The sequence below is a fragment of the Neolamprologus multifasciatus genome, chromosome 3, assembly GCF_963576455.1.
Source record: "Neolamprologus multifasciatus chromosome 3, fNeoMul1.2, whole genome shotgun sequence".
In the NCBI taxonomy this organism is placed as follows: Eukaryota; Metazoa; Chordata; class Actinopteri; order Cichliformes; family Cichlidae; genus Neolamprologus; species Neolamprologus multifasciatus.
In genome coordinates, this window is record NC_140441.1 from 19075394 (window position 1) to 19102653 (window position 27260).

The following is a 27260-nucleotide window of genomic DNA, read 5'->3' on the forward strand; positions in this document are numbered from 1 at the left end:
CCATGTCTTCAAGCTTGCATTGTATCTCTTGATTTATAGCTTACAATTCTTGAATTTTGCACTTCATAAGTTGCTGTGCTGCCTCCTGCTGTTCTTTGTCTTTCAACAGTTGAGTATTTCATCTCACTGATTCTTCCAACATTACTTGCAGCCCTTCATTTTTTCTTCTCTTCCACTTGAAGCTTGCACTTCATCACTTGGTGTATAGCTTTGCACTGCAAATGTTGTTGTATTTCCTCCTGCTGTTCATTCTCATACAACATTTGTTTATTTCTTTGATGTGCTTAATCAATCATGTCTTGGATCTTGATCTCCATCTCAGTGCTTCTTGCTTCTCTTGCCTGAACTGCTTTCAGTTCAGCTTCCATATCTTGAAGCTTACATTGCTGTTGGTGTATTTCCTGCTGCTCCTCTTTCTCTTTCATCAAACATTTTTCGCAGACTTTTATTTTTGTTCTCCATGTCTTGGAGCTCTGACTACACTTCACAATACTTCTTGTCCACCTGAGTTTTTTCCACATGCCTTTCTTTAATCCTGTTCTCCAGGTGGAGTTTTTCCTCACTACATTTATCAAATGCCTTTCTGACTCGAACTGGCACACAAACTGTCCATCGTTAGTTACCTGCATGTGTACGAATCAGCTCTTCATCCACTCATGTCCAGCTCAGTGCTGCACTCAGTAACTAGTGCAGCTCTAGGAAATCATCTTCATTGGCTGTTTTTTTCCATCGCTCTTAGATCCCCTCTGGTGTGCCCGTCTAAAAGAAAACTAACTGTCTGGGAAAAACTTTGTTCACCTGCCTGCCTTTGGCTCAAACCTGTTCTCTTGTGTAATCAAACCTGGTTTCTCTCTCACCGTCTGCCTTTGGGTCCAAAACCCTGTGCCCCTTTTGACTGTAACAATGAACTGAACTGAAGTCTAACCTACAACACCAAAAATGGTGCACCATCTTTCTCCCATTTTCGAAGGTTTGACCCTTTAAACTTTTTTTAAAAAGGAAGAAATTTGGGCGACACCATGTTTCCTCCAGCAAATATTTCCTCTGTGGTCCCATTAAAGATGGATTAAAACATGACCTTGAGTTCTCTGTTCCTTGGCCATACTGCACAGGATAAACAGCTCACTGTGTGAAGAAACCAAAGAAGAAAAGAAGAAGAATCTTAAAAAGAAAGAAAGAAATAATGGCCCAGACTTCAGGAATCGCTAATCAAATATATAAAAGTTTTGATTCATTCATAAGCGTGATCACTGCTGGGCTATGGTTTAAATCCATGTTACAGCTATAAGCACTAAAAGAGATTTTAAAAAATACATTTTCTGTTACATGGTCGGCTTCACCTCTACACCTAAACAGAAAACAAGAACAGTCAGGGGTTAAAGTGAGATTTGGCAAGTGGTACAGTGTGTACACGGCAGTGACACAAAAGGTTTGAAATAACAAGATGTTGAATGGACTTGTCAAAGTCTCCATTCTTTAGCCGTCTTCCATATATCTTATTTCTCTTTATGAGGCTCTTTAAGATAATTAACATTTTCTGACAGGGTGAACCCAGCCCAGAGGAAGCACTGGCTCTAAGTCTCTTATTTCTTTTATTAACTCTATAAATATGAGTCTGACTGTGTGTGAGTTACAGTGACAGTGAAGACTATTATATTTCTTTCTGCTTCTGGTCTTTTCAGTTCAGACGTGTCATTTTTCATTTTCACGGCAATGATTTGCCCGTGTAGAGTTGCAAAACACAAGAGCTTGTGAATGTGAGAACTTGCAAAAATTAACTAAAAAAACATAAATATATGAGGCAAATATTTCTGTGTGTAAATAGCAGTCTACACATTACTAAATATTTTTTCTGTAACTCATTTCAAAAATACAAGTTCACATATACGAGCTCTCACACTTTTCAACATATTTATCTTCAATAAGTCATGTTTCCCCTTTATTTTTATTATCTGTCTCTTTTTCATCCCCTTTTGTTTGTTTTCTGTGTTTTGGATGGACACTGCCTGTCTTGCTGTGATATGAGCTTCCAGCTAAGCTTGCATCGTATAAATGAGAGTTATGCCCAGTGTAACAGAAAACCGTGAGATTTAGGAGAACAGGAAACATCTCTCAAGATTCAAGATTCAAGAGCTTTATTGTCAATACAGTAGTATACACTGTATACAGTGTACCAAAATGCTGTTTCACCCTAAGCACCGACCCACCCATGGTGCATTTCTAAATATATAAAGGATATATCCACACACACTTCCTGTCAGCCTCATCACTTGCTGGAAACAACACATATCTGTCTAAATACATGTGTAATGGGTTATTATTGTCCTGCATAACTTAAGAAATGTTATGACACCATAATTTGTCATCTCATTATGTCGTAATGTTTCTATTGTTTGTCTGAAGCTAATGACAGAAGAAGAAAAGAAACATATTCCTGAAAGAGGTCTAAGTCATCACAAGCCTGTTGTGACTGTTAAGCCGTAGGCGAGCTGGAAGCGCTTGAAAAAAGTGGTAACAGATCTTTTAGGGCAAGCCTATTCAAATGCTGGCCCGCGGGCCAAATGCGGCCCAGAAGTAAGCTGCGAGTGGCCCTGCCTGTGGTCCTGGCAGAAACACAGAGAAAACGCAAAAAATTAAAAATTCCTACAGCGTAGTGTAGACTGTGAATGCAACACTCCTAGTAGCCTAGCAATATTTAACCCACAATGCACCGTGATGTAAACGTATTAAACAATCATCGTAATATATGATGCGACAACAACATGTCTTTCTCAGTCCAAAAGCGCAAAATTGACAATGAACCCTGCCTGGACTGACAAATACTTATTCATTTACCGCCCAATCCAGATGCCAAACCAATGTGTTTAATTTGCAGTGAGTGTGTTGCTGTACTTACGAAGGCACCACAATGACAAACACCAGATTTTCTACACAAACTTTCCAGAGCAATCTCAGGAGAGGGCTGCAAAAGTAGGGGAGACTGGGGATAGTAGTAACATGGGTCAGTTGTAACACTTCCAATTTCTCCAATCAGGGCTAAGTTTCAAATGATGTGACTCATCCTGTGCATGCCCAATTCAGTTCTGCTATCACTTGTGAAAAATCAGCACATTTTGTCAAACACAGACAATTTAACACGAAAAAAAGTAATTTTTATGCCAAAAAGTAAGTTTTTCTACTTTATTTCAATTTCTAATAGCATTATTTGCTTTGCAGTTAAACTAATCAAACTTAAATTATGTTATTTGTATGTCTATGGGGATATATTCTGTGTAGGTCTTTAGTGCTAATGTTTTATCCGTTGGCTGTAATGTTAGCTAGTTCATGGCTATAGGAGTCTGGGTCAGTTGTAACAGCAACAGTCTGGGTTAGTTGTAACAATAATGCAGATGTTACAACTTACCACACTATTACTTTAACTTATATTAAACAAGTTGGGGCAACGACATCAGCAGAGAGAGGTTCACTGGTCGCTTTTGTATATGCGGTTAATGCCGTTGGCAACACAATTCCTCCACTGTTTGTGTTCCCACACATACATTATGCAGACCACTGTGTCAGAGATGGACCAGTAGGAAGTACTGGTAGTGGAAATAAATCAGGATGGGTGCAAGAAACAGATTTCCTCATCTTTCTGAAGCACTTTGCAAACCACACCAAGGTAAGCCATGATAAAAAGTAATGGAATTGCGATGCTGGTGAACAACTACATTTTTTCAGCTTCATTGTTATGTTCAAAATTGGTGCAAGAGTTGTAGGTTATAATGCCCACTGAGCCAATGAGGCCAAACTCAAGGAAGACCAACCAAAATTAATGAAATATTCAGTTGCAGAAAATTCCATAATTTGTCTTTTTTGGGGGGTTGGAATATGTTCAAAAGCTAGATTTCTGCATTCTGCCACACACACACATAGCTACATAAATGGCTCTAAGTGCATTCATGTGTTGAATAAACAAAGATTACATGTTAATGTTTTGTCAGTACCCTTATTTCATTGTGTTACATTTCACCCCAGGATATGTTACAACTAACCCAGACTATGGGGTTAATTGTAACATTTCACTCTTTGTGTTTGAGGCCATACCATGCAATGGGTAATTGTGCTGCAGAGAAAATAGCTGCACTATTTAATAGCTGAGACATGTAAATACTTTGCATTACATTTTGAATCCACTACCTTAAAAGAGCTCCAATTTACAAACAGAAATGTCAAAAATGTTACAACTATCCCCGGTCTCCCCTACAGTTTAACTGCGAGTTTAATAATCTTACAGTTGTACTACCATGGTGAGGGTCCTGTATAGTCCAAGAGAGAGTTGCAGCAGCTTTCATTCGTGTTTGCTTCTTGGCGAAGAAGATAAGTCCTTTCACAGATTCTGAAACAGTGAAATACTGCATGCTGGCCGTGGTGGATGCGGTGATAAGTGATGAAAAAATTAAAGTAAATGTGACATCTGCTATTAAAAACGTACCCCTGTCAGACAGTTCAAATATTCGTAGAGTTGAAGTTCTGGCGTCAGACGAGTTTGAAATGCTGTTAGATGACCTGAGGAAAACTGATGTAATATCTATAGCAGGAGATGGGTTCACAGACAGAACTGATAATGCACAGTTGTGCATATATGTCCGTTTTTTTGGATGGGAAATTGCTCGGCTTGCTACCGTTAGAGGGACACACAGCTGGTGAAATAATGTTTGAGAAGATTTCAGCTCTTTTTGAGGAAAATGGTCTGGATATGAAGCGTGTCTGTATACTTGTGACGGATGGGGCTCCATCCATGGCAGGAAAAGTGAGTGGTCAGCAAAATATTCATTTTAATTTGAAAGGGAATTATCAAAATGTTTTTTTATTATTATTATTTCAAATGTGCAAAAAAATAGTTTAGTTATAGTTCCCCTTTTTTAAATGGACCTTTTGGCGTGCATTTGTGAGAGGTCACCAGATTTACAGGGGAAAAAGGAATAAAAAAATTACTTGTTTTTCAATACAGTTGTGACGGTTTGAAATTGATCATGATCTGCTGCTTACTGGCTGCAAAAAAATATCTGGCCCAGATAAATTCCTCGGTTTGAAAATCTGTCCCAACTAACTTCTTAGTTGAATAGCCATGTTTTAGGGCAATCATGTGTGCACGGTCCTATGATAGGCTGGTCCACTGTCAGGGTTGTATAACCGAGGCAGGCTGGCAGAGAGGAGTAAAGTAGGAGAGACTGTACCAGGAAGTGCAAAGTTCTATCTGTGCTGTCTGCTTTGCATTCAAATGCAACTTGAGAGGCTAAAAATCTTGTCAAACTGGTTCAGCAACAACAGGCACGGAAGAAAGAAAGACTGAAACAGAAAACCATCTGTGAAACTTCATATGACTCAAACCTAATAGCAGGTTTCATCCATGCTCAGTCTTGAGAGTAACACAATGGTGTTAATTAGACTGTAGTAACAGTTTGTACTCTAGTATTCATTAACTTAAATTAATCACAACACTATTCACGTGGAGTAGTGTTATGATTCAGTATGGTCATTTCCTGATCAAGGCAAGTAATACATTCACAGTAACACAGTCAGAGATTCAAACTAAAAGTAGTTCAAAGAAGTATTAATTAAACCTTCTAATCTTTTTGAAAGTTGTCTTTTTTATATTTTTATATTATTTCCATTATCATTATAATAATTATTATTATGCATAGCAAACATCTAGCCTAGCAGTTTTTGCCAGGCCTATGGCGCTTCATCATGTATGGCACATACATGTATGGATAATTCATCTTGTGATTCTTAATATCCTCAGCATACAGTGTACATTATTACAGTCAACATCAGCTAGAACTGTTTAAGCAACTTACACTTCTCTGAAAGTTTAAGCAGTTTTAGCTGCCTAATGTTTATCTGCCAATAAATTGACCTGCTCTTAAGTGCACATAAGAAAAGCTATTAGCTTCAAAGCTAACGTTAAAATAAAATGAGCTAATATTTTAACTAAAATAAGACAGACTTTATTTTGCTTTATCAGCTTCACTAAACTGTCGACCCTTCTATATTAGTTTTTATTTAGAGATCGCTTTATACAAATAAACTTAATGAAAACAGTTTTAGTTTAGCTCAAACCACTGTAGCAGACAAAATATTACAACTTAAGTCATTTTAATATAGTAGCTATATAATTGCATTTTCTGTCTAAAAAATACTTACAAGTGATTTAATATTTATACTTAAACATGAAATCATATTGTTTAGTAAGTATTCATATAGCACGTTTAAATGTGCTATTGATTTATTTCTCTATTTATTTTTTACAATAAAATAAAATCAGACCACATGGGGTGAAGCCTGACTTGGTTATTCTAAAACTTTCAGTGACTTAACAGGTTTACTCTCGTGTTCAAAGCTCAGGTGAGAGGAGTGACGGAGGGGTGTGGTCTAGTGAGGTAAAGGAAAGAGGTGGAGAAGGAACCCGAAGACTTACAGGTAGATGACTTATCCACTTGTCTCCGGGAAACACAATAATATCGGGCAAACCTGTGAGTAAAAACACCCCGGATCTGTCACATGGTGATTTAAGAAGAGCGGGTTTCGGGCTCAGACAGAAGCTTTGATTTGAAGCGAAGCACCGTCGTCGACGTCGTTACAGGTTTCACCGCAAACATGGAGCACTTGTCTCGAAGCGTCTGTGGCTAAGAGAGAGACACCAAGCGGCGACTACATCGTTTTAACAAGAACTCAATAATATAAGTAAGTTTGCAGAAATTGTTTTTTAATTATCATTATTATTATTATTAAGAAATATGAAACTGTGTTAAATGTACCTTTTGTAATCGACTGTCATTTCCTTTGTAGAATAATTAAGAACAAATTCTGAGAGTTAATGTCTTTGTTAAAGTACGAGGTAGTTTACTTACATGTTGCTTTTATGCTAGCGTGTTTCACTACATAAAATACGCCACTATTTAGTATTTTTGTACATTTATTTGGCAGCTGTGTTTTCAATACAACTACAAAAGATATAATCATTGTATTAAAATGGATGCACGCAGCTTATTAATAATTAAACCGCCAAGCTATTTATATGGCAGATCCAGAAAGGCAACTAATATAATGCCACATAAACTACATTATCTTTTTTTCTCGGAGTACTCTTTTTTTTTTTTTTTTTTTTCCCAGTTATTTGTTTACTTACACACTGTACATATTAGTATGCTACCTAATTACTGCTTTTTTGCCCAGGTAAGAAATTAAATCTCTTAATGGACATACTGTCCTTTTTTCAGAGACGCACCCTGCACCGTTTCAATCACAGATCAGAGTGTCTGTGGACTATAATATTTAAGTCACGACTAAAAATATGCACTTTCTTTGGAAAGTAATCCTCCTCTGCACTTCATTGTCGGTTTCATCTTGATTCATTCTTAAGTTGCTGCAGTGCAAATGCACCTGTACTGGATATTTGAAGTTGGGAAGGGAAAAAAAGCTGCCTGTGTGATTAAAGGTGGGGGAGTGCTACACGTGACCGTTGAGCCACATTAGGCTAACTTCATAGTTGAACTCCTTGGGTTCACGTGCCATTAGACTGAGAGGAGATTTCAGCAGCTGGGCGACAGGTTAAATATTCATCACTGTGTACACAAAGACAATGTTCACCGGTGTGCATTTTTGTGTGTGTGTGCTTTCACTAATTAACTAATCTGCAGGGAATTGAGTTGATTTGAACTTGCAGTAAGTGCTCATTTAATTGGGAGTTGTCCCTAGAAAATTTAATGCAAGCCCAGGCTAGTACTCTCTTGCACCCTTTGCATGGCTGTTAGAATGAGGAAAACTAAGTAGTTGCTAAGTCTAGGTGTTTTTGTTTTGTTTTTTCCTCAGATGAGCTGACAGGGGAATGTTGAAGGCCTTCCCTGTCTCATTCCTGCTCGGCTTAGTTTGGTGATAAGCAAGTGTTTTATGGCTGTACAGTCTTCCAGTGAACTAAACAGAATGGCTCATAAAAGAAGAATTTGCTGACATTTAACATTTCGTTTCTTGTAGTGAGGAAGTTATTCAAATTCACACACTCCTTCTGTTTCACTCACAAAGAGCTTCAAAACTATCAGCACTAACGATGGTAAATTTGAAGTAAATATGACCAGAGTCCTCATATCAGTCACAGTCATGCAACTGTTTCAGCGTTATTACAACGCACATTATCGCTTACATAGCAGTTACATAAATGCTGTGCAAACAGGATCCGGTTAGACTGGTGCCCCTAAACCTCAGACAAGCTAAAGTTTCCAACTGTGTTTTTCACAGAGCACCAGGATCGTTGCCTATGAGGTTCAAAATTAGTCACGCACAAGCGTCGACTCGTCTTTTTATGAGGTCCCATTTTGAAGGCTAGACTGGATGTGACTAAGAAACTGAGGGACAAAGCGGCAAGGTGGCAACGTGTGCATCAAAAGTCAGCCCCGGATTAAAGTAGACATGAAAGACTACATGTATAAAGGCTAATTTACACCATGGAGCTCTGCTTTCGAGAATGTCACAGATCCGACTCTGTCTGTGAAGCTGGATTTAAGAAATAAATGTTTAAAATGGAAGTTTTTAGAGAATGTCTAACCCCAACTAGTTTAAGTAGAGAACGTGACATCACTGGGTTGGTTGGTTGCTGCTAATATTTCACATGAGCTAACTAGTGAACAATAACTAATAAAAAGCAGTTAAAAGGGTCATTTCTGTGCTGTTCCTGGCTGAAGCAAAGAGTTTTCTGTTAAAAAAAGCAAGGATAGGCTGTTCACGTTCACTCTCTGTCTCTAAAGCAGTAAATGGTTCTTCAGTGTTTGCTAGCTGCACTCAAACAGGAAATCCACCTGTTAGCTGTAATGTTTGGGTTTGTAAACCACTTTGTAAATGACGAGTGTGGAGGAGAGCCTGTTTGAGGCAGGTGCACTGGCGGTTCAGCAGACTGTCAAGCTAGAGTCCGATACAGATACGTTTTCGTCGTTGTGTCAAGTGTACTGAGCGGTCCAATCAGGAAGATGTGACCAGCAGTGTTTTATGCAGTAATGTAGTCTTTCTTTTCCCGAGAACATCTAAATAACTTACAACATAACAGCTTACTACATGCAAATGTTGAAGACCATTCCACGTCAGCTTCACTCTTCAGACTCAAAAGCCATGTCCATCTTTTAGATACAGTCCTTGGTCGCAAGTATTTACTTCTTTTTCCTTTTCTATGCAACGTCATGCTGGTATGTGTTTGCGGTACCTTTGTTTCATTTTCACTTATCTGCATCTTCCATTACGTTTTACCTTACTATGTCTCATTGTGACATGATTTGTGTATCTGACGAAGTGTGAGCCATATGCAAAAATAATAATGATTTTATTTATATATATATACAGTGGGGCAAAAAAGTATTTAGTCAGCCACCGATTGTGCAAGTTCCCCCACTTAAAATGATGACAGAGGTCAGTAATTTGCACCAGAGGTACACTTCAACTGTGAGAGACAGAATGTGAAAAAAAAAATCCATGAATTCACATGGTAGGATTTGTAAAGAATTTATTCGTAAATCAGGGTGGAAAATAAGTATTTGGTCAATAACAAAAATACAACTCAATACTTTGTAACATAACCTTTGTTGGCAATAACAGAGGTCAAACGTTTACTATAGGTCTTTACCAGGTTTGCACACACAGTAGCTGGTATTTTGGCCCATTCTTCCATGCAGATCTTCTCAAGAGCAGTGATGTTTTGGGGCTGTCGCCGAGCAACACGGACTTTCAACTCCCGCCACAGATTTTCTATGGGGTTGAGGTCTGGAGACTGGCTAGGCCACTCCAGGACTTTCAAATGCTTCTTACGGAGCCACTCCTTTGTTGCCCGGGCGGTGTGTTTTGGATCATTGTCATGTTGGAAGACCCAGCCTCGTTTCATCTTCAAAGTTCTCACTGATGGAAGGAGGTTTTGGCTCAAAATCTCACGATACTTGGCCCCATTCATTCTGTCCTTAACACGGATCAGTCGTCCTGTCCCCTTGGCAGAAAAACAGCCCCATAGCATGATGTTTCCACCCCCATGCTTCACAGTAGGTATGGTGTTCTTGGGATGCAACTCAGTATTCTTCTTCCTCCAAACACGACGAGTTGAGTTTATACCAAAAAGTTCTACTTTGGTTTCATCTGACCACATGACATTCTCCCAATCCTCTGCTGTATCATCCATGTGCTCTCTGGCAAACTTCAGACGGGCCTGGACATGCACTGGCTTCAGCAGCGGAACACGTCTGGCACTGCGGGATTTGATTCCCTGCCGTTGTAGTGTGTTACTGATGGTGACCTTTGTTACTTTGGTCCCAGCTCTCTGCAGGTCATTCACCAGGTCCCCCCGTGTGGTTCTGGGATCTTTGCTCACCGTTCTCATAATCATTTTGACCCCACGGGATGAGATCTTGCGTGGAGCCCCAGATCGAGGGAGATTATCAGTGGTCTTGTATGTCTTCCATTTTCTGATGATTGCTCCCACAGTTGATTTTTTCACACCAAGCTGCTTGCCTATTGTAGATTCACTCTTCCCAGTCTGGTGCAGGTCTACAATTCTTTTCCTGGTGTCCTTCGAAAGCTCTTTGGTCTTGGCCATGGCGGAGTTTGGAGTCTGACTGGTTGAGGCTGTGGACAGGTGTCTTTTATACAGATGATGAGGTCAAACAGGTGCCATTCATACAGGTAACAAGTGGGGGACAGAAAAGCTTCTTACAGAAGACGTTACAGGTCTGTGAGAGCCAGGGATTTTCCTTGTTTGAGGTGACCAAATACTTATTTTCCACCCTGATTTACGAATAAATTCTTTACAAATCCTACCATGTGAATTCATGGATTTTTTTTTCACATTCTGTCTCTCACAGTTGAAGTGTACCTCTGGTGCAAATTACTGACCTCTGTCATCATTTTAAGTGGGGGAACTTGCACAATCGGTGGCTGACTAAATACTTTTTTGCCCCACTGTATCAGCAAATGTGAAGTTGGTGATCATTATAAGATTCCTGCAACATTGAAGAAAAGTTGGCTCTTTGTTAAAAGCTTACCAAGACCTTTCTCCTACTTGATCTAAACATGAGCTTTTGGTGTGATATCCCCAGATCTCTGGATTTTTGGTCCTATTAAGAATTTTCCATTGACTAAAACAAAATTTGATTTTCCAGGAGAAAGAAAAACAGGCCAGAAATTCTCTCCACTGTCTTATAACCTCTGACCTGACTATAACCCCAACAGGAAGGTCAGCCAGGTCATGGTGATGGACCAGGACACTCAATGGCTATACCAACTCCTAGCTGAAGTCCAGCTGGAGAAGTTTTACCTGCGTCTCAGAGATGGCCTCAATATCACTCGCATTGAGCACTTCAGCTACGTCAAAGAGGCTGATCTGGAGCAGATAGGAATCAGCAAACCTGGTGAGCCTGATCATCTTCTCTGATCATTCATCCTGGGTGTAAATAAATAGGAACCGCTCCCCTTGACTGAAAACATTTCCCCTTAGGCTCAGTAATGGAGGTATGGTTAGTCACAAAAGAAAGACGGGCTTTAAGTGGCCCTCAAACAAAAGCATTGTCCCCTGTTTACCTGCAGTAACCAGTGTAGGCCTTATTTATCGATGAATTTAAAACCCGTTTGCATAAAGAGTCTAACACAAAAGAAATCTTTCTCTTAGCCACGTCTTCTGGCCTCTCAGACTTCCCCCTAATTTAAAATAATAAGAAATGTTTTCTAATGCAAATGAATTCACTTTGTTTGCATGCTTAAATTAATATGGTTAATAACAGCTAAGATTATTAACATACAAGCGCTACTTAGTTTTCAACATACTGTCACACAGAGCAGCAACTATTGCATAGGTTTATTATCAATTATACAGTTATTCATTTAGCGTGTACCATTTCAGAAGGGTGTAGAATAAGGAAAGCAACAATTACTTAATGAGAAACTGCTGATTTAAATATATTTCATATACAGTCACAGGAAATGGAAACATGTCTGTATTTTCTTTCTTGCAGGACAAAGAAGACTATGGGACGCTCTAAAACGCTTCAAGTCGAGCGTGCGTGTGCGGTCACGGGTGCCGAAGGTCCGAAACACTTAATTTGCATTAGCTTTGTTATGGAGTGTTATGTGTTAACTGTATTTCTTAAGCCTGATTTTCAATTTGTCATTTTTATTGACTTAATGATGCACACAGGTGTTCAGTGGGGAGCCGTTAACCGGAGGTGGTCAAGCACAGGGCCAGGAAGTCGGTGTCCGGGCTCTTCCTTGTCTTATCCAAGACAGTGAGCTGATTCTGGCGGAGAGGCTGGGCTCTGGGTCATTTGGGGTGGTGAAGAGGGGAGAGTGGCATACACCCACTGGAAGAGTGGTGAGAACTAGTGATGGGATTTCCAGCTCTTTTTAGAGAACCGGCTCTTTCGGTTCGGCTCACTAAAAAGAGCCGGCTCTTTCGGCTCCGAATCGGCTCTTCAGGTTGTTTTGTTGCTTTAATTAATTTATTATTAACAATAATATAAATTTATGCACAAAAGGAATTACTAATGTAAAAAAAAGTGGTTTTATTTATATATGTTTATATATAAATATATGCGGTGGCCCCTAGAGACAAAACACGTACAAACTCCAAAACACATTTCTAGCATGAACTGAACTTCCAAAACAGAGCAGATCACTTAAATGACACAATTGAAAGCATATGTGTATTGTTTGTGTATTTATACACAAGCATTCATATATAGTCAAATAATTAAAAAAAAAAAGTTCATTTACCTGTTATTACCACACACCAAATCCAGTTGTTGATACTTGCTGGCTTATGTAGCCACTAGGTAACAAAAGCTCAACACTGCCCCTAGAGCATCCTGGAGCACTTCTGTTGTCTTTTGTACGTGTTTTGAGTTTTTACGTGATTTGGAGTTTGTACGTGATTTGTCTGTAGGGGCTACTGTAAATATACTTTTATTTATTCACTCCACATAAAATGTAATAAATAAATCGTATAATACAAAAATCAACTATTCACATTTCACCTTTTAACTATTTAAATTTTCAGCTTTTTCCTTTTACAAATTTAAAGTGAAACAACACAAAACACTGCAAACCACAACACAATTAAATATAAATTATAATATGAAAACAAAAAGAACATGTATATTCTCTGTCATATGGACCTGCATGAATAAACTTTCTGAATCCTTTATCATCTGCAACTGAAAATAGTTGTGGATGCTTACTATACCTTTCTAATGTGACGTTGTTGTTCCTGGCTCTCTTTCTCTCTCTCTCCCTCCTACTCTGCTCCTGTGCTACTGAATGTAACTACCGTCCCTCCCCCCTCTTCCCAGCGTAAAGCACACGGCTCGCATGCTGAGTGAAGCAGAAAAAACAGTGCGAGAGAGAGAGAGAAAAAAAACCCCACAGCTCGCGATAAGGAGCCGGCTCTCGCCGTTCACGTCAAAGAGCCGGCTCTAAGTGCCATTTCGTTTGCGACCGACCCATCACTAGTGAGAACCAGTTTTACAGATCTGCTGGACTTTCTCTATAGATGTTGTTCAGACCGGAAACTGCAGTCGTGACCAAAACTTTTGGCAGTGGCACAAAGTTTGTCTTTAACAATTATCTTAATAATCGTTTTGGCTTTTACGAAGATTCCACAAGTTTTAAAAACTGTTATTGGCAAATGGTTTTGGACAGGACTGTTTACAAAAAGGTGGACATAATCACCATAACATCACTCGAATTCATCCATTGGAATGTAATTGTGTTGTGCAAGGTCTTTAAGCATAGAGGGAAAAAGTGCTTGTAAAAATGTGAGGGTACTTTGAGTGCTCAAATCCAATTATATGGATTACAATATTTGGATGACAGAGCGGAAATGCTAAACTGTCAGCTAACAACAAGCTTGCTACCTTGCTAATCAAGCTAGCAAGCTTGGTTAGCAAGGTACATCCACCGACTAAAGTATAACTCACATAGTACACTCACAAAAAACTGGAGCACATACTTCTTTAGCAGACTGTTAGTATAATTAATCACATAGCATTCCGTGTTTTTAGTCAGGAAGCTAAATTAAAAGCGCTCCAAAAATGACTCGGTGACGGTCAAAGTTTGCTCATAGCGGATAGCTATAGCTGCCAGAGTAAACATGTGCTTGTCAGTCAGAGAAGCCATACTCCTCAGTTTAAACCTTAATGATGTATAAATTCGTGAGTTTAAAAAAAAAAAAATCACCCTCTGTGCCACCGTTATAAAGGGAAATGATTTACTGTTTTTTTTTTTTGTGTGTGTGTGTGTGTGGGGGGGGGGGGGGGGGATCCTTAGAAGAACTGCAGTTTATGGCCCTTGTGTATAAGCTTAACTTTTTTGCCACCTGATTGCACCTTGCAAACCAAACTTCCTAAGGTTGGCTGATAACTTATCCTTCCATCCTTACACCCTAGATATTGTTAGCCATTGCTAAAAAACAAAAAAAGAAAGAAAGAAAATACCAGCAGGTGACTTTAGGGTAGCACCGTTTACCTTTCATGTTCTTTTTTTATGATTATACCCTGGAACAGTAGGCGTGTACACACCCTTGCTGCCTCCCTTTGGCTTGTTAAAGTGAGGTGTCGGTCTGTATGCCTGATTAAAACTGAGCATCTGTCTTTACCCCCTTCCTCTCCTCAGTTGGCTGTGGCAGTTAAATCTCTGAGGAGCAGTATGTCGAGGCAGGCAGACACACTGAAAGACTTTCTTCAAGAAGTAACCGTCATGCAATCTTTAGACCACCCCAACATCATACGACTCTATGGTGTGGTGCTCACACAGCCCCTCAAGATGGTAAACTAGAAACAGTTCGTTGATCTATTCAAACTACTATGTTTTGTAGGAGCCAGATTTCTTTTAAAAATCCTTTTTATTCTTTTTATCTAGGTAACAGAGCTGGCCGCCTTGGGCTCACTTTACGACACCCTGCGTGCACGTCAGTATGAGTTCTCTCTGGTCCGCCTTTGGCTCTTTGCTATGCAGATTGTGTCAGGCATGGAGTACCTGGAGAGCAGGAGATTCATCCACAGGGACCTGGCTGCAAGAAATGTACTGCTGGCATCCAAGGATATGGTGAAGATCGGGGACTTTGGTCTGATGCGAGGCCTGAACCGGGAGAAAGATCACTACATCATGTCGGCACACAGACGGATACCATTTGCATGGTGGGCAGTTGGGTGAAATTTGAAGCTTGAGTGGGAAATAATTAGAAATCTTGTTAAAGGCACAACAGATTCTCACTAATAACACCAATAACTCTTTCTTTTGCTTCTGGTTTGTCTGCCTCTCTCCTCTCCAGGTGTGCTCCAGAGAGTCTTCGCATCGGCTCTTTCTCCCTTTCCTCAGACGTGTGGATGTTTGGTGTCACTCTCTGGGAAATGTTTACCTATTGTGAAGAGCCTTGGTTTGGTCTGTCGGGCCGGCAGGTAAGCGCTTGTCAGAACACTGACGCCATGCTTTTTCTGTATTTGTGTGCATGCCAAGCAAGGTATTTGTCATTCATGTTTGGAATGCGTATCACCGCCCTTATGTTGTTTGTTTTTCTGGCATGCTCTATGACTCAGTGTGTTAGCATCGCTGACATTCACTCTTCAACTAGATATTATGGCGGGTAGAGCGGGAGGGCGAACGCCTGGAGAAGCCACCTGATTGCCCTCTGGAGCTATATGCTGTAATGCGAAAGTCCTGGGCATGCAATCCTGCAGACAGACCCAGCTTTGCCCAGCTCACCGCGATGGTGGCGGAGGTCTGAAGCTTTTCTTGTCCTTTTCATTTAAAAAAAATCAAAGAAGAGATTGCTGTTCTTGCCTCACGAATATGCCTAAAAGTCTGCGCACTTTTCTGCATGTCACATCAATTCTTTCCTGTCTTCCTCCACAGGCTAAACCCAGAGAGGTGCAAGCAATAAGAGAATTTGTAGAACCCAGAAAGCTCACACTTTTGCCCAACGACCTCGTGACTGTCATCGACCACAGGTGGGTGAGCGAAAGGTGGGTGGGCGGGATGAAAGAGGAGTAAAGGAAAATCTTTAGCTCGCACAATGGACCTTTGTTGAGATGAGACAGGGATTTGAACCAGCCCGCTCTTAAAGAGACATTCCACTCTTAGCGAGTCCTCGAATGCATTTCCCTTTGCTGAACAGGTCGAGCAGCTTTGAAACTCGCCTAACGGGTTGTTTTTATTTTACGTAACACGTCTGATGGGTCTATTGGTATTACCTGCGTCATGATTAGTCTTTTCTTCCACCAATCTGGTTGAATATAAATCTGAAAAACTTCATGAAGTTTGTTGTTTCCGACACAAAAATCTACAAATAAAGGTATTGTAGTCATGCAGGGAAAGGCCAAAGTTAAATAAGATTATCACACAGCAAGTATTCTCTTCAGAAGTGACTGACAATGCTGGAAGTTAAGCCCACTGATGTAATGTAACTCCTTACGTGATACAGACTGCCGTGACATGGTATCCAGGCAACAATAGTGCTTTGTAGTATAGTTAAGTTTTATTTATTTATTTGTGTACCATGGGTTTATTGTGACGTCTGCAAACAGAATGAGTAATGGTCCAGTTTCACTTAACCTCACTTTGTTTAGCAAAGCGAGTAGTTAATGTAATCCCATGGAGCGTTTCATATTACATCATTATCAGAATTTATTATATTTTGTTTAATGGAAGCATAATCATTGTGCTAATCATTATACTGTTTTTTCATTGTAAATGACCACCAAGTAAGCTGATTACACATAACTCTCAGCTACTTTAGAGGGAAGCTTTATGTCAGTGGAAGGCCCCGTTTAGATTTCTGCAGGGAGCCTGCGATGTAACCTACATAAGTGGCCAAGGTCATTGCCAGCATTATGTGTTAATTACCTCGTGGGCTTGTTTTGGTGTTTTATGTGCGGTGCCAGCTGATAGAAACAAATAAAATGCTGGGATTTTTTTATTCTACTGGGACCCCAACTCTCAGTGGAAGTCATTTATTTTACTGACTTCTGTTTGGCATGTAGGAAATTCGTTTCCTTATTAACCAGTTGTTTTCCCTTTCTCCTTGCAGTCTGGAGCTGAGTGAGTGGAGGGGGCAGAACCAGAGGACGTTGGCCATCGGCTGGTTTCCTGCAAGCCTCACTGTCCCATCACTCCCCTCAGCTGCTGCTGCAGCTGCCGCAGTGTCCTCTGGCAGCTCTGGGCCTAACCCTGGTGGCTACATCTCAACCCCAGTGAAGGGCAGTTTGCAACACACCGGGCACGGAGACGTCAACCCTGAGCGCTCCTGGGGAACGCCTGAGACCCAGGACGAGTCAGTGATAACCCTCATTCACTCATCCCTAATGTTGTTGTTTTTTTAAATATCTTTGAGTCTTTAATAATTTTGGGGTGTTTGCTTCTTCATAATGTGTTGACCAGATACAAAATCAGGTCCTAGAAGGCAGTGAAAAAGAGGTTTCAGTGATAACTCTCAGAGTTATTCTAACTAAGTTTTGTGTCCTGGAAAGAAAAAAATATAAATGTACATTTCCATCTCAGGTCACTGAGTTTTATTGTACAATGATAAGCACGGCACTCAGCTGTTTCCTGTTTTTAGTTAATATATTTTGTAAACTAAAGATGTCAGTCTAATGCGTTTACTGTGGTGACCTGTGCAGAGCTGGTGGCGGCTGGAGGTCAGGACCCAGCAGGGAGAAGGAGGGATCCAATCTGCAGAAAATGGCAGGTAGGAACTAAGAATACATGTGGGTTTAAAATGTAGTGATCAAAACCACCAGGTACAGCTCTGAGAAATACAAAGTCAGCATAAAAAATAGAATAGACTGTCATTATGTTAATATTGCAGGTTTTTTTTTTCCAAGGCTGAAGGCAAGACTTGATCATTTCATATATATGTGTTATTATATTTGTACAATTATGCTTTCATTTATTTGCAAATGCAATCTTAACTCTTAAAAGTTTAGACTTCTTTTATAAAGGTTCAAATTCATGTCAGCCAGAAATTGCTCACTTTTGTTTAGCAACTCTGCCCCCTGGTGGCTCAATCAGGAAGCTTGGTAGGAGCTGGAATGCAGATTCACGGTAGTGCTGTGTGGAGTTTGGATTAGAGATGGCACGATACCACTTTTTTATGTCCGATACCGATATCATAAATTTGGATATCTGCCGATACCGATATGAGTCCGATATAGTGTGTTTTTTAATCAATAAAACTGTTTTTTTATATATTGCTGCATTTTGTATAAGTTCATAGTCAAGTTTAAATAAACAACAACACTAAAGCTATTCTGTTATACCTGTATGTAAAAAATACACTGCACCCAAAATATTTCATAGATCAGCAATACTGATCAATCTAATAAACTTAAACCTGCTCCATCCTCCCTATTCTGGTATTTTAAAGAGTACTTAGCAGAAATATTAAGCAACCTAACTAATAGGGTTGCAAACTCCCAGCAAAAACAAAAATAGGGAACCACCCTCCACCTCATGATGTAATCAACTTTAATTTGATGCAGGTTGGGGGAAAAAATGCACAGAAATAAATTATTTTTCAAGAATAATTAAATAGATTCAACATCTTTCTTCAACAGAATTGCAGACTGCCAGATGGTATCTTCCCAAAGGAAAAAGTAGCATAGCTTACTAGGGTATATTAGACTTAATAGTTAATATATACAGTAATGGACTTCTATATATTTTACATAAGATTAAAACTTTGGGTGTAAGATTCGGATAATTTTTATTAAAAGCTAGACATTTTAAATGAGAATAAGAAAGAAAAGTATGTCTTTGTGCTCCCTTTTCCCTGTTCATGCCCTATCGGCCCCCCTGGCTAAACTTTGCTAGATCCACCCCTGCACAGTTACCAGCCGTCAGCTGTAGAAAAAGATCCTGGTCTAGAAAGTAATATTAAATCAATTCTAACAACAGCTTATCAAGCTTAAACGTGCTGCTGTTGTTCAGCCGCTGGTTTCCTCTTTCTGGCGCGAAGTGGGCCAAAAACAAAACAGAGAGACGGACATGCGACAGAAAAGCCAATCAGCTGATCATTAAGCAGTTTCACGATTGAAGTAGCAGCAAGAGAGAGAGAGAAGAGGCAGTCGCTCCATATATCAGTTGTTAAGCTTAACGCTGGAATGCTTTACAAACACTCAGAGATGAACTTACACACTTGCTTTACTTCTCTCTGGGATAACTTCCTCGGAGATGAAATGCTGGTTTGGTAGCGAGGCTACAAATACACACAGCCGCTCTATCACGTGATGCACACTGCTCCGAAGTGCTACGGTTATGAGCCAAGTTACGTCATGTCGTATGTTTTGTGAGGTGGTTTTTTTTCTTTATATTTAATGGATCGGATTACATTTTTTATTTCTCTCCGATATCTGATCCAGTAATTTACGTCAGTATCGGACCGATACGTAATATCGGAGCTGTCCATCTCTAGTTTGGATACTGTCATTGTGCCTCTGTGGGCTCACTCTGGATACTTCCACTGCTTTCTCCCACAGTCCAAAGAGGACTGTGTTGAATGCATGCATGTTAGATTAACTGGGGATTCTACAGACTGGTGATCTGTGATAGCTGGTAGATGATCGAGCACCACCACAACTCTGAATTCAATTAGCAGTTAAGGAAATGCATGTATGAAGGGAAAATGATTAATGTGTGAACCAATATGTTGGTTTTCTGAAGAGCAATAAGCAGCACTTGCCCTGCTTTTTGTTTCAACTGACTGACTAGTGTATAAATTTAATCTACTTGATAGTGTTTACACATTAAAAAAATATTTTTCTTTGTCTTCAGCTATGACTAGAAGCCTGGAGTCAGTCTTAGGTGGACATCGGCCCCGAGCTCATACAGTAGGGGTGTTCAGAGTGGATCAGCACGGAAAACTTTTTCCTCCTGTGATGCCGGCTCACAGTGCGGCGATGCAAAAAGATCCTCGTCGGCTGAGCGAGGCTAATATTGCTGCCCCTCCTCGACCGCCACCTCCCAACCTGAAAGTGCTTCGAAAAATCCAAAGGATTAACCAAGGCCAGGGCAACGCGTTGCCCCAGCAAATAATTCCCCCTGCTCTGATACAGACACAACCCCAGCCTCAGCAGGTTGTTGGGGGTTCCAACCTTGCCAAAATGGCCCAGCTGGCACGCTCTACCCCACAGCTGGATGAGTACTCAGACAGCAGGGAGAGAGATTGGGAGCGAATAAGAGAACAGGAGAAAGGGCCTCAGAACACAAGAGAGGGTCTCATTGCACAGGCAAGTGATGCAATTCCTACAGTTCAACATGATTTTTATGCCTTTATAGTGATAAAACTGAATTTAGATAAAAAGTGAAGGTCAGTAAAACCTGTTCGTGGAAACAAATGCTTACCTGAAAAATGTCGCATGATATAAAAAAGAAAACATTTTATATTCAAAAAAAGCAAAGGTCAACTTCACTGTGACATCATATATTGTGCAAAACTCATTTTCTGGCTATTGCTGAATCATAGACGGTATAAAACATGGGCATAGCTTCTGCTAATGTGCAAGTGTCTCAAACCTGCATTATATCTGAAGGCCAACAGATGGCGGTAGCTGTGGTTGCAAAACTAGTTCAAGTCCACATCAGCTTTTTAGCAACCAAGGCTACGTTCACACTGCAGGTGTTAATGCTCAATTCCGATTTTTTTGTCTGCTTGTTCACACTACAAATAAAATGTGACAGCAAACGCGCTCTAGTGTGAACCCTCAAAGCGGCCCGCATGTGCAAAAACAGACGTCACACACAACGCACTGTGTTCAGACCCAGAGCAAACAGCATTGTTTGACTGATGGACCTTAATATAAAGACTTGTTTCGGACTTTACGTTTCCCAATTTTGCTTTAAGTTATTTTGTTATTCACATATGGCCTAAAAATGATCCTTAATGCTGTTTTAGAGAGGAGCGGTGCTTCAAAGGATAGTTGCAGATTTCCGTCAGAATCTGCAGATTATACAGTACAAATAAAATGTTAGTATTTCACTTTAATTTCATTAAAGTGGTAGTAATTCCAGTTTTCCTGCTCACTGTTTGCTGTTTTCATTGCTCTGTTCAGATTATGGAGGCGGTACATGGCGTGACCACGGACGAGGTTCTTAACGCACTTCAACGAAATGACTGGAACCCAGTACGAGCTGAACAGCAACTAAAGGTCAGACCATCGAATTAAAATTATTTTTTTTAATCGCACTTGCCTGTACTCGTTCTGTGAAGCTAATGATAAAATATGAGCCAAAGGAATCCAGTTTATACATGTAAAATATAAATGGCCATCAAGGGAAGTCAAAGCAGTATATGTACGATATAAGAGAAAAAGTAATAATGTTAACATATACTGCTTATCCAACATACACATAAACAGTAACAATAGTCAAAATATGCACATTAATACAGCACAAGTCTTGTTTTGTGCACTTTGTTAGTGGCAGATAAAGGCAGGTGGTATATTTCTAACTCATGATATGAATTTTGCAGAAGGTCCTCGAGTTGAAAGCTCGGGACCATTATTGTTTTAGTTAAGGCAATAAAAAAAAAAAAAAGAGGTCATTAGCCAATGGTTTTGCAACCACCCTTCCTCATCACATCAGCTTTTTTGCAACCAACATGGTGACAGCGTAAATGCTTATCTCAAGACTACAAAAGAGGAATTCAGAAACAGATTGGTACAATACATGGGTCACAGAAGTAGGTCGCTCGTCCCATAGATTTTGTATTATGACAGCTATTTATCGTCTGGTTTGTGCACTTAATGCTAGGACGTCACAGGGCAGCACAGTGGTGAGTTTAATATGTAACCAACAGTAAATCCGTGTCCAGAGTAACCCTACCAGGAAATCCAGCTGTGCTTTACAGGCTTGTTCATGCATGTTAAAGAAATACTTATTAACTATAAACTTACCATCAAGTAGTTAAAGAGAGGAAATCTGCAGTCTGTGTACATGTTATATGCAGCTTACTGCTGCTTGTGTTTGTGCTGCTTCCATACCCACAGTATGGGTTGTTTCTCCTTCTGAACTTGCTCCTCTTGTTTCTCTCTGCAGATGGAGCAGCTGTACTCGCTGAGCCTCTGCTCCAGAGAGGACTGCGTCAAGATCCTCGCCAAACACCAGTGGAACCTGCAGCTGGCCAGCCGCTATCTAATCCGAGTGACGACCAGCGACAGGCCCGGCCCGCCCTAGAGGGGTTGGCCTCTTACCCGCCCAGACAGAAGAGTCTGAAGAGATTTGAGGCAGCCGCTGTGGCTGACTTTTTCTGCACCATCGTGGTGTAACAGTGACACACTCCAACACTTGGAGCCCCTCAACTACAGGAGCACTCCGGTGCACATGAAAATAGAAAAATGAAGGCAGACAAAGAAAAAAACTGACTAATATTTTTGAGAAGCTTAGAAGAAACATGACATGTGATAAAATGAAATGATGTGGTGTTATATAGCACATCTTTTGCACATAAGTTTGCTGTTTTAATACATTTGTACATATTGTAGTAGAAACTTTGTTAAATAAAACTGATCTCTGGTGGCCTGAACACAGGATCTCAGCTCTGTGGCTCTTTAGTTCTCTAAGAGATGCTCTGACCTTTGTCCTACTGCCTTTTTTAAATTATTATTGCTAAGATTGACCCTGTGTACACTGACACGTTACAACTGGTTTAAACAATGTTAGGTGATCATGCATTTTAAAAAAACTCCAAAGCCATGCCTCAGTGTTCCTGAGGGATGGATGGACATGTCGGACATGTTCTGAAATACTATACATGAACATCTCACATGATCCCAGGAGATGGAGCACTAAGATTTGATATCTAATCTGGTGGCACTTTGGTCGTCTTCCACTCATGCTTCTGAATCAGGGAATGGATCTAAAAAGATAACTTCCTGTTAATAGGTATATAGTATAGAAGTTCAGACTGAAGTGTGGATGCCATCAAAGTGTGGATGAATATGTACATATATAATTATGCATGCACATATAACACATTTGGTTGGTGATGGCAAACAGCTAGCAACCAAATTTAAAAACAAAAACAAAAAAAACAAGTCAATTGATTCAGTTAAGATTCTGGTCTCCTCTCTATTTCTCTGTACCAGCAGTCATAACTGCACCAACTCTTTCCAGGGACTTAGGAACTACAGTGTTTCATGCAAGCTTTGCCTGTGGGGTTTTCCAACCATTCTGAGGCCAGATCAATGCTCACTAACCTCAACATCTGCTTTTAAATTTTTCCCTCAACCTGCATTTTCTCTCTCCCCTATGTCATTAAGCAGGCACATGTTCAAACTAGAGATGGACCGATCCGATATTACGTATCGGTATCGGTCCGATACTGACGTAAATTACTGGATCGGATATCGGAGAGAAATAAAAATGTAATCAATCCATTAAATATCAAAAAAGCACCTCACAAAACTTGCGACATGGCGTAACTTGGCTCATAACCGTAGCACTTCGGAGCAGTGTGCGTCACGTGATAGAGCGGCTGTGTGTATTTGTAGCCTCGCTACCAAACCAGCATTTCATCTCCGAGGAAGTGTGTAAGTTCATCTCTGAGTGTTTGTAAAGCATTCCCATGTTAAGCTTAACAACTGATATATAGAGCAACTGCCTCTCTCTCTCTCTCTCTCTCTCCCTCCTGCTACTTCAATGTGAAACTGCTTAATGATCAGCTGATCGGCTTTTCTGTTGTGACTCCGTCTCTCTTCTTTGTTTTTGGCCCACTTCGCGCCAGAAAGAGGAAACCAGCGGCTGAACAACAGCAGCACTATTAAGCTTGATAAGCTGTTGTTAGAATTTATTTAATATTACTTTCTACACCAGGATCCTTTTCTATGTAGCTGACGGCTGGTAACTGTGCAGGGGTGGATCTAGCAAAGTTTAGCCAGGGGGGCCGATAGGGCATGAACAGGGAAAGGGGGGCACAAAGACATACTTCTCTTTCTTATTCTCATTTAAAATGTCTAGCTTTTAATAAATAATTATCTGAATCTTACACCCAAAGTTTTAATCTGATGTAAAATATATAGAAGTCCATTACTGTATATAGTAACTGTTAAGTCTAATATAACCTAGTAAGCTATAGTACTTTTTCCTTTGGGAAAGTACCATCTGTGCAGTCTGCAATTCTGTTGAAGAAAGATGTTGAATCTATTTAATTATTCTTGAAAAATAATTTCTTTCTGTGCATTTTTCCCCCTGCATCAAATTAAATTTGATTACATCGATTAAGCATCATGAGCTGGAGGGTGGGGGGTGGTTCCCTATTTTTTTTTTGCTGGGAGTTTGCAACCTTATTAGTTAGGTTGCTTAATATTTCTGCTAAGTACTCTTTAAAATACCAGAATAGGGAGGATGGAGCAGGTTTACGTTTATTAGATTGATCAGTGTTGCTGAACTATGAAATATTTTGGGTATTTTTTACATACAGGTATAACAGAATAGCTTTAGTCTTGTTATTTATTTATTCTTGTTATTTATATCCATGGACAGGAGGTGGCTGACAACTGCTTCATTCCGTAGTCTTATTAATGATCTCACTGAGGGGATTCAGGCCTGTGCAGAACAGCAGTGGGGGCACAGCATCTGCTTGGTAGATCCCGCACTTGATGGTGACTTGTGCTATGGGCTTGAAGTTGGCGCCACATCCGACTGAGTTCCTAATGAAGGCTCTTAGGGTCCTGTTGATCTTGTATAGGTCTAGGCATTCCAGGATCCCGCTTTGGGGCATTGAGTCATAGGCCTTCTTGTAATCAATCCAGGCAGTACACAGTTTGGCCAGCCTAGTCTTGCAGTCTTGGGCAACTGCTCGGTCTATCAGTAGCTGGCGTTTTGCACCTCTGGTATTCTTGGCAATCCCTTTTTGTGCTCCACTCATGTATTGAGCCATATACCTGTTCATCTTTGCCGCTTTTATGCCTGACAGGAGCCTCCATGTGGTATTGAGACAGGTTATTGGTTGGTAGTTGGATGGGACCGGCCCCTGCTGGGGGCCTTCGGTTAGCCATTCTGGGTGTCTCTCGTCAACTGTCGTCCTGGCTGCCCCTTGCCGTAGCATGTGTATAAGATATATAAAGCCTATAAAGCATGAAGTTCCTGTATGGTTTCTCATTTCAAGATTTAAGGCCAGATTCTTACCTTCCAGTTAGAGAAGACACAGAAGCTGAGAGCAGTGAGTGGCGTGTCTCACCCAAAGCAACTGCTCTCTGCTCACCAGAGTGCGAGTGCGTCTGTGTGGGCGCTGTGAATTCCCCCCCCCCCCCCTTTTTTTTTTTTTTTTTACAGTAGGCAGGGAAGAGCTAATTAGCCAATGATTGCTACATGACAGTAAGAACACGCCTATACTGGAAAAACTGAAACCATGATACGTTGGAAACCAATTATCAGTATTCCCATGGTGGAAAAACTGAATATATGATGTAATGTCATGGCCTGGGTCTAAGGACCCAGGGCTCATGTATTTTTTGGATATCTTTATTTTTCCGTATGTTGTGTTTTGGTGGTTTTCTTTCCTTTTTTTCCTCCTTCCTGTGTGTGTGGTCATACGCGCTCCTGGATTTTTTGGGTCGCTGAGGGGACTGTGACCCGGAAGTGTTCCCGCACTGGAGGCTGTTGCACCTGCTGCTCGTTAGCCTTCACCAGCTGCAGCTGATGGCCTCATCAAGAGAGTCCTACTTAAGAAGGTGGCGGGGCTCCAGTCAGTGCGGGATTATACTATGTCAAACCTGTAAAGTACCTCTGTTGATGGGTGTTTGTGTGAACGACATTGCTACTGTGGGTTTCCTGCTGAACTGTGTGTGTTTTTGTGCCACCAGGAGTCGGGAGTGAAGAGCGTCGTCACGAGGGGAAATCACGGAGCAGAATCGGGTTTTGTAGTTGTCACCTTTTTCACTGTTTATGGATACGTGCACTGTGTGGGATTCACAGAGGAATTGCCACGGGAGCCACAGTGCTGGATCTGTACATAGTTGTTGTTCTTCCACTCACTATAAATAAATCCACTGTCCTTCACTATAAGAGTCCAGCGTTTGGGTCCCACTTTCCTCAACTCCACGGTCTGCCATCGCTGACCGTGACAGTGATAACAAGCGAGTAGTTTTTCTTTTGGGGGGGTGGACAGGAATTTCTGCTCACATTTTTAAAACACTCTTACATCTTCATATTTTCTCCCAATGAAGAAAGGAAAACAGTCAGCACAAATGTGAAATCTAGTCACTTACCAGGAGCAGACATGGTGCAGAGCTTTTCTGGGTGAGGAAGAAAAATAAGGTCACACTTCCCGACGCAATCCTATGGAAATTCTATGGAAAACTGAAAGGATAAAGGGAAGAAGAAGAGAAAAAAGGGGGAGGGGTGGGTGAGATAGAAACCAGCAGGAGGAGGGTGCACAGAGAGCGACAGTAGCATAAACATGAATGTTTAACCTTAATCGGTTATGCCCTCAAGGCGAGCGACTCGAAGTTGTGTGTAAATGTGCCCTGTCTGGGATCCTGACACAAAGCTTCACGGATAATATTCAGACACAGCGCAGAGGTCCAAAACAATCCTGACAATGTTGGGTTCAAACTCGTGGCCCTTTTGTCCCTGATGGAGACCTAAATTATGAAAATCAAAGGATTGGGCGTGCCCCGTGTCAGTGCAGGACTTGCAGCTAATGGAGCCATTTTCCCCCCATTTATATGTCATTAAAGTACACTCAGGTTCCCATAAGAGCTCATTAAAAAGAAAAACACCTACAGCTTCTTAAAGCCCATGAGCATCTCCTGCCTCGTGACCACTCTTTACGTCGTAGTAAAAGAAAGAATAAGAAAAAAAGATGTCTGTGAAGGTTCTCAGTCACCCAGGTCATCGTACTCTAAGGAGCTTGGAAAGAAACGCGTCTGGACATCTTTACGGTGTGTTCACACCGAACGCGATGGACGCGAATAGAGCGTCAGGTTTACATGTAAAGTCAATGGAAAAGCGCGATGACGCGCGATTGCGGGTCCCGCGAAAATTCGGAAGCAGATTTGCGTCGCGAAAACGCCAAAACTCGTGAAACGCGCGTCAGTGTAGCGCGTCTGGCGCGTTTGACTCGCGAATAAAACCACGCGCGTGAGTTTTTGTGTTGCATTTTGTGCATACGCGCGTTTCGCGTCTACCGCTCGAGTTGGAAAAATCTGAACTCCAGCGTCAAATCGCGCCGCGACAACCAATCAGGGGCCTGGTGACGTGGCTCT

The 27260-nt window shown here is 40.8% G+C and overlaps 1 protein-coding gene across 2 annotated transcripts; it reads left to right on the plus strand.

Moving 5' to 3' along the window:
* The first annotated feature begins 6409 nt into the window (after nucleotides 1-6409).
* On the plus strand, nucleotides 6410-22452 carry tnk1 (tyrosine kinase, non-receptor, 1). Of its 2 annotated transcripts, XM_085150873.1 has the most exons (14): nucleotides 6411-6729; nucleotides 11242-11420; nucleotides 12021-12091; nucleotides 12203-12376; nucleotides 14674-14826; nucleotides 14920-15197; nucleotides 15332-15458; nucleotides 15632-15778; nucleotides 15913-16007; nucleotides 17087-17329; nucleotides 17676-17743; nucleotides 19828-20282; nucleotides 21105-21200; nucleotides 22090-22452. In XM_085150873.1, exons 2-14 carry the CDS (start codon nucleotides 11258-11260, stop codon nucleotides 22225-22227), a joined length of 2208 nt encoding a protein of 735 aa, XP_085006999.1. In that variant the 5' UTR covers nucleotides 6411-6729; nucleotides 11242-11257; the 3' UTR covers nucleotides 22228-22452. The 2 variants fall into 2 exon arrangements, with proteins under 2 accessions (XP_085007008.1, XP_085006999.1); XM_085150882.1 differs by lacking the exons at nucleotides 11242-11420; nucleotides 12021-12091; nucleotides 12203-12376 and having other exon boundaries at nucleotides 6410-6729.
* The last annotated feature ends 4808 nt before the right edge of the window (nucleotides 22453-27260 follow it).

Bases quoted from the DNA above. Each gene is read 5' to 3' on its own strand.
- tnk1 (XM_085150873.1), top strand. From the start codon at position 11,258: ATGGTGATGGACCAGGACACTCAATGGCTATACCAACTCCTAGCTGAA. The intron at 15,459-15,631 runs GTAAGCGCTTGT...CTCTTCAACTAG, and splicing joins TTGGTCTGTCGGGCCGGCAG to ATATTATGGCGGGTAGAGCG. The intron at 15,779-15,912 runs GTCTGAAGCTTT...CTTCCTCCACAG, and splicing joins TCACCGCGATGGTGGCGGAG to GCTAAACCCAGAGAGGTGCA.